General features: G+C 45.9%; 1 protein-coding gene across 1 annotated transcript; it reads left to right on the plus strand.

Annotated features, from left to right (window-relative positions):
- The first annotated feature begins 4,215 nt into the window (after positions 1 to 4,215).
- Positions 4,216 to 5,520, plus strand: LOC121838300. Its single transcript, XM_042294469.1, has 2 exons — positions 4,216 to 4,314; positions 5,164 to 5,520. Exons 1-2 carry the CDS (start codon positions 4,216 to 4,218, stop codon positions 5,518 to 5,520), a joined length of 456 nt encoding a protein of 151 aa, XP_042150403.1.
- Positions 5,521 to 7,413: the final 1,893 nt, after the last annotated feature.

Raw genomic sequence — 7,413 nt, forward strand, 5'->3', positions numbered from 1 at the left:
ATACCACACGATAGATGGCGCTTGGCTCTCAGCATGATCAAATTTGGCGATTTTCGTCACATCTCTAATTATGCTACAAAATGTGGATCTGAATATTATTTAACAAAACTTTCTTTACTTTTTTCTCAGGCAAGCTCGCTCTTTGCAAATTTTACAAAAAAAAAAAAATGCACCATCTGTGGGCAACGCTGCACAAAGTCGTAGCGCGATAGGTTAAGAAACCGAATTTTCCGGTCGATTTAAAGAGCCTGGCGTCTCCTTGTTTCACCCTGTACAGAGCCACTCTGCTCGCGACACATTTACTTCGGCTGCACCGGAGAAAATAAATATTACCACTGCGAAAGCTTGAACTGTCAACCTTTATTTAAGAGAAACAGAAGTCTGATTAAACATTTATATTCTGCACATTTCACGTAAACAAAAGAAAAAAAAAGGGGCCAAAATTATTGTTGTTGTTACGCTGATTCTCGAAAAAATGCGCTAGCATTTCGCGCAGCGGTTATGTATAAAAAAAGTATTGTGAATGCTGCCTCTCGGCACTTTTGTGGGGCAGAACACTCCCCAAATTCCTCTTCTCCTTGGTGCGAGCAGACACTTAACATGTGCATAAAGGACCTGCGTGCCATGCGTAGAAATTGACAGAGCCATTTTGTTGTTTTGCATACATGTCCGTAGAGGCGCCTTATGGCCCGGCGACATGCTAAGAAAGCTGCGCGTCTTGAATGGCATGGCGGGCCAAAGAACGGAACCGCAGCCCGTGTGCTTACAACGGTCTCCAAAGCTTGCGGCAGGAGCTTCCGAGGGCGTCGGAAGCGTGCACTTGCATGCCGGCCGCGTGACTTAACACCTAGCAACTGAGGTGAAGTGGGGGACAGGGGGACTAGGGCGTACTTCAGCTGCTGGTGGGGCGCCGCGGGGCGCCGCGAGGCAGCATGTATGGGTGGCCCAAGATGGGTTTATATTTTGTAACGAGCCATCCACAGACTGTTGTCGCAGAGCGATATGAACGGGGGGCCAGGGTGGGTTGACACGCGCCCCAGTGATCCACCCGCCGTCCCCCACTGCGTAGCGCTAAAATCGACGAAGGGGGACTCCACCGGCAATCTTCGGTCGCTAGGTGTTGCGCAGAACCGCAGTACCGTTCCGTGGCAATGTTGCAAACTTTCAATACATGTTTTCCAACCAGTCCAAGGTCGGTGCATGTATCAGGGAACTAATGATAGTGCATTAAAATACCACGACGATTGAAGATGTCTACAAATGATCACACAATGCAGAAATAAACACACTTTGGGCAACAATTCAAGGGTAACCCAAGCAAAATTGGTCGAGTTTGTATTCCTCGAGACTTGGCTGTTCTGACTCGCATCATTCTGTTAAAATTATACGAGGGGCATACCGTACTGATTTAGAATACAGTATCCTACCGCAAGTGCCAGGTGGATACTATGTCCACCTCCTCGACAGAACCTTCCCAGAGCCGACTGCGCTTGAACCAGCTGCGTGGCAGCCGTTTCATGCCCTGCCGGAACCATTTTCTGGAAGTGTATTGTGCCAGCACAAAATGGTGTCCTAGGGGTTTTTATGGACCCTCGAACAGGTTACAATTACTGGGGGCCCGGTTGGGCACAACTAAATGTTTAACGGGGCGTTCGACGCGTCAGAACAACGGCGGAGCCCAGCCTCACGTGAATGCATGCAACACCGTGATCGACCAAGGCACTATCAGGATCAGCCATCTATCCGACGCTTCCCACGTCCCACAAGGCTTTTCATCGTGCATGTGTCCGGTCGAATCTGGCTTGAGTGGTTATCGCCTGAACGAGGCCATCAAGAAACCTTTGCGAGGATGCCATTTTGCAGTCATTGATTAGCTGGAAGTGGCTGTCCAAGTGAAGCTGCAATGAACTTCCAAAAAGTGGTTCCAGTGGGGCATAAAAAACTCGCCCCATTGGTGATGAGAGTGCAGTCTGCTGTAGGAATAACCTGCCGAGAAGGTGGACCTATCTGTCGCCCTCTAACTGACCGGTAACCGCGGCAAAATAATAAATTGTGAATCAATATAGTACGCCCCTCGTAAGAGTTTCTGCCATCAAGGAAGGATAAAGACAAACTACTACAGTGCATTATATAAGGAATAAGCAATAGGCATTGTCTGGTGTACAGTCGCACTTACGATCTAAGACATTGTCACACAAAGCCAGGCAACAGGGAAACAACCGTCAAAAACAAGAACACAAGGCAACAGAATATTGTGACCACCTGATTGGTATACAAAGTCATGTCTCGAGGCAGGTGTCGTATAGATACGTGATAATGAATATGCCAGTGCAGGGAAGGAACGTGAAAACACTACGAGTGTGTTAGTTCCAATTATCAACACCTTTCGTCAATTCAATTCTAAAGGGGCGTTACGTAGTATCAAAGATGGGTACAATGTCAATTTACAGCAAAACCTGCTGAGCAGTGCAGGTATTCAACTAGCCATGCCCCAGTCGGCAGCAGAAAGCACTGCCGAGGACACACACACACACTTGGCAATTGGTCCCCCACCGAGGTAACTGCTAAAATGAAGTCTTGGCATGCTACGAGACATCAAAATAAAAATCTTGAAACAAAGTTACTTCGCACTTCAGTACTAAAATCTACAACAGATGAAAGATGTACAATAGCGTCGGAACTGAAATTGCCTACCTTTTATTTATCATTTTAATAGCAGAACTGAATTGTGGTAGCTCGTTTACTTTTCTGTAGGTTTCTACCTTCCACGTAACGTAAAATACCAGAGGAGTGCCACCACACTGTCACAGAAAACTGGGTTAACCTAGATACGGGCACTTGTCCGGCCAAATTGGGCGCTTAACGTATAATTTGTAGAGTTCCCAAGTTTGGGAAATGTTAAAGGTGGGCACTTGAATGAAACGCATGCTTCTGCGGTGTTTTACGATAGATAGGAGTGATATCAAAAGAAAACAATGACAACATTCTTTACAAACATGTTAGACCATACCTCAAAGGAGAACACCTCGAGTAATTGGAAAAGAACTCAGAACAAGAACTAAAGCATGACCCCCAATGTACGCTCAGGTGTAGAACACGGAGAAGCTGCCCTGAAAAAACATTAAACAATATCTCCAATTCATTGACCCAGCCTCTACATCCCAGCTGGCAAAGAATCATTTCCTACTGCCCAGTACATTATTGTGATGAAAAACAGCGGTGTTTGGAGGACAGCAAGGCCCTATAGTCTGGCTCTGTGTACAGAGCCAGACTAACTGGTCAAGCAAGCTGGAATTCTCATCAAAGCCTCTTGAATATTTCTGGCATATGAAAGGCCTACTTGCTGCAGGCTTTATACAATTGCCCTCAGGGTTCCTCAACCTCATCTGTTAGCATGTGCCTGATCAGACCACTTAGAAAATGCCCTGGGATGCAGCTGGAACTAGTGAGGCTTATTGCGCATAGGTGCTTCAGTGTGGTGAGCTCAAGTACTAATCCAAGCGAAGGCTTTGGGACCTATCTTGCACTCCGGTATATGTATGCTTCGATTGGGGGGGGAAATGGCATCGATTTCTGCACGAGTTAAGTGATTAAACACGGGGTAGGCTTAACTTACGGGTCAACTGCAAGGCATTCTGCATAGTCCATCCGGTTCTGGCAGATAAACTACTATTCCGAGCAGAGCTTTTAGGGCGTTCTTTTCACTTGTAAGGCTTTTAAACACTGTTTGATAATGGTGGATCGGACTGGAATTAGAGAAAAGGCTTGGGGCACTTTTCAACTGTGTGCATTCGATTATGGCTTCGCAGATTGGAATTTTGAGCAAAAGCTTGGGGGCACTGCTTGCACTTAAATGGCTTTTCCCCAGTGTGCGTTCGATTATGGCTTCGCAGATGAGAATTTTGAGCAAAGGCTTGGGGGCACTGCTTGCACTTAAATGGCTTTTCACCAGTGTGCATTTGATTATGGCTTTGCAGATGGGAATCTTGAGCAAAAGCTTGGGGGCACAGCTTGCACTTAAATGGCTTTTCACCAGTGTGTGTTAGATTATGCTTTCTCAGATAGGAATTTTGAGCAAAGACTCTGGGGCACTGCTTGCACTTAAATGGCTTTTCACCGGTGTATTCGATTATGGGATAGCAGATGGGAATCTTGTGTAAAGGCTTGGGGGCACTGGTTGCACTTAAATGGCTTTTCACCAGTGTGCACTCGATTATGCCTTATCAAATAGGAATTTTGAGCAAAGGCTTTGGGGCACTGCTTGCACTTAAATGGCTTTTCACCAGTGTGCATTCGATTATGGTTTCTCAGATGGTAATCTTGAACAAAGGCTTGGGAGCACTGCTTGCACTTAAATGGCTTTTCACCAGTGTGTGTTTGATTATGGCTTCGCAGATGGGACTCTTTCACAAAAGTTTTGGGGCATTGCTTGCACTTAAATGGCTTTTCACCAGAGTCTGTTTGATAATGGCGTCTCAGACTAGTATTCTCAGCAAAGGTTTGGGGGCAAAGCTTGCACTTAAATGCCTTTTCACCTGTGTGTGTTTGACTGTGGTAGATCAGACTGTTACTATGGGTAAAGGTTTCAGGACACAGCTTACGCTCATACAACTTATCACTCTCATGCTTCTGAGTGTGTCTTTGGTTGTGGCGGGTAAGAAGGTAATTTTGAGCAAAGGCTTTGGGGCATTGCATGCACTTAAATGGCTTTTCACCAGTGTGTGCTCGATTATGTGAGGTTAGAAGGAAATTATGAGCAAACTCTTTGAGGCAAATCTTGCACTTAAATGGCTTTTCACCTGTGTGCGCTTGATTATGGCGGGTCAGAAGGAAATTTTGAGCAAAGGCTTTGGGGCACTGCTTGCACTTGAATGGCTTCTCACCAGTGTGCAAATGACTATGGCTTCGTAGATGGGAATTTTGAGAAAAGGATTTGGGGCACTGCTTGCACTTAAATGGCTTTTCTCCTGTGTGTGTCCGATTATGGCGTCGCAGGAGGGAATTTTCAGCAAAGGCTTTGGGGCACTGCTTGCACTTGAATGGGTGTTCACCAGTGTGCATTCGTTTATGAATTCTCAGAGACGAATAATCAGCAAAGGCTTGGGGGCACTGCTTGCACTTTAATGGCTTCTCACCAGTGTGCACTCGATTATGAATTTGCAGATAAGAATTTTGAGCAAAGGCTTGGGGGCACTGCTTGCACTTAAATGGCTTTTCACCACTGTGTGTTCGATTATGACAGGTCAGAAGGGAATTATAAGCAAACTCTTGGGGGCAAAGCTTGCACTTAAATGGCTTATCACTCTTGTGCTTTTGAGTGTTGCCAAGCACTTGGGACTTCAAGCCAGACATGGGAGGATTCTGGCACTTGGATTGTTTATCACCATGGGCAGCCAGGTGGCTCACAATTTCATGCTGATCTCTGGTGACATAGGTGCAGGAACAGCACCGAAACGAAATTTCCTCAGTGACTTTCAGTGGGCAGCTGGTCTGCCCCAACAATGTGCCTCCATCACCTAGAAAAGACCACGCGTATTACGATACACAAAGCCCTACCAAGATAGTCACTCAAGATCGCCCATTCGGTTAACGGAAGCACTCAAATGAAACTGGCACCATTAAAGGAGCTGTGCAACAGTTTCCATACTTTGCTTAAATTTAGGAGTTGGTGTCTCGACCTTTTTAAAGTAAAGAACAAAAAACACTTTTGCCTGCATGTTCTAGTTTTTATTTTTAAAATGGACAAACATTGAGGTTTTCAGCGCCTCTCAACTCCTTTACTATCTTCCGAGTCACGTGCGCTGTGACGTCAATAGGGGTGGCGCGGGGTTCCGGTTCATGCGCAGTGGCGACGACACTATTTTTTGCATATGCAAAGAATAGCGTCGTCGCCGCTGCGCATGCGCCAAACGCTAACCACATTTTGCGCTTTGTGTGCACTATTTCTCGGAAATCGCGTGCATATGCAAAGGGGTCTTTGTGCTCCTCCAAGGAGGATTCGTGATGAGAAGTTGGTTAAAGCCAAGACGAGCACAGTTAAAAAAATGGCGGCCCCAGGACTATGGCTGCGGGCACTTTGGTGGCGTCGTGAGCGCGACATCGGAGGCATCCTCGCGACTGCGATTTTCAATACAGGACGACATTGCACTCGGTTTGAAAAACCCAGTAAGGTGGGCAACGTTCACAGGCAACTTGATGCTTGCAACGAGTGGACGTTTATCGGCGAAGGTCAGTACTCTTGCCGAGGCGATGAACGCAGACACCACCAATCGAGCGCTCGCGTCGCATTCTCACGTTTAAACAAATGTTAGCTGTTACTCTGAACCAAAAGTCTTGTTTTTTTCTCAAGTTACAGCATTTCGTCTGTGAAATAAAATCGTGACTATCTTGGGAGCGTTGCAAGCGCGAGATGCTTGGGCTTTTGCGTCGCGGCGGAGAAACGCTATTCTAAAGCTCTCTTGTATCGCATGCGCTAATGCAATGGCTAAATTTAGTGCTAGTGTGCACTAAAATTACATGCGTTATTCTAAAACTCCCTATTATAAACATGGCTACAGTGACGCTTGGTATGCGAAATTTAGGGCAAGGCCGAAGTAAGGATTCTTTATCAGCGAGATAAAGGAAACTTCAGGAATAACACTGTAAATGAACTGCTAAAAAATCCTAACAATATTTGGAAGTACAAAAATAAGTTATTGGGCACAGAAGCCAAGTCTGTTACGTTGTCAAATGATTCCGGTTTTCATTCTGACCGTGTTGTCAGCGAAATGTTTTCGACTAACTTCTCAAGTGTATGTTTGTGTGATATGCAATCAGCAAGCTCAGAGACACGAGTGCTTACCATATTTACCCGAAAATAGGTCGACCCCTATTTATTGAACACACAGAAAATAAATAAAAATTAATTCAAATAGAGGTCAACCTTTTTTTTTCTTTTTTTTAGGAACAGGGAAAAGTCGGGGCAAAAGAAATAAACAAACCTTTATTCACAGCACTCTCAGCTAAATCGCAGGGCGATGCCAAAAACTTAATCGTCGTCAGAACTTCCGGACATGTCATCGTCGTCCGAAGCTTCGTCAGCTTGGCTGACATTCTCGCAAATTCGCAACAATATCTCACTGACACCGTTCGTTATAAAACGACGACGAGAAGAAACGAAAGAAGGTAGAGTTGGGCGAAGCTACGGAAGACCAAATACAAATACGCGAGCAAGGCCGGAGTCGTCGTGAGCAATACGCGAGCCCTTGCAAGCAACAAGCTAAAGTAACCTCCGTTGTCTCATTTTTTTGTGTACATTTGGGGGGGAGAGGAATGGGGGGCAAGGTGGATGGCGCATCGCGTTTTTCTCCCTTTCCTTGCCCAGCGAGGGGAAAGCTACAGGCGCGATGGCGCAACACCTCCTAGAATTAAGGT

The sequence above is a fragment of the Ixodes scapularis genome, unplaced genomic scaffold (assembly GCF_016920785.2).
Source record: "Ixodes scapularis isolate PalLabHiFi unplaced genomic scaffold, ASM1692078v2 PGA_scaffold6__148_contigs__length_123643588, whole genome shotgun sequence".
Classification (NCBI taxonomy): domain Eukaryota; kingdom Metazoa; phylum Arthropoda; class Arachnida; order Ixodida; family Ixodidae; genus Ixodes; species Ixodes scapularis.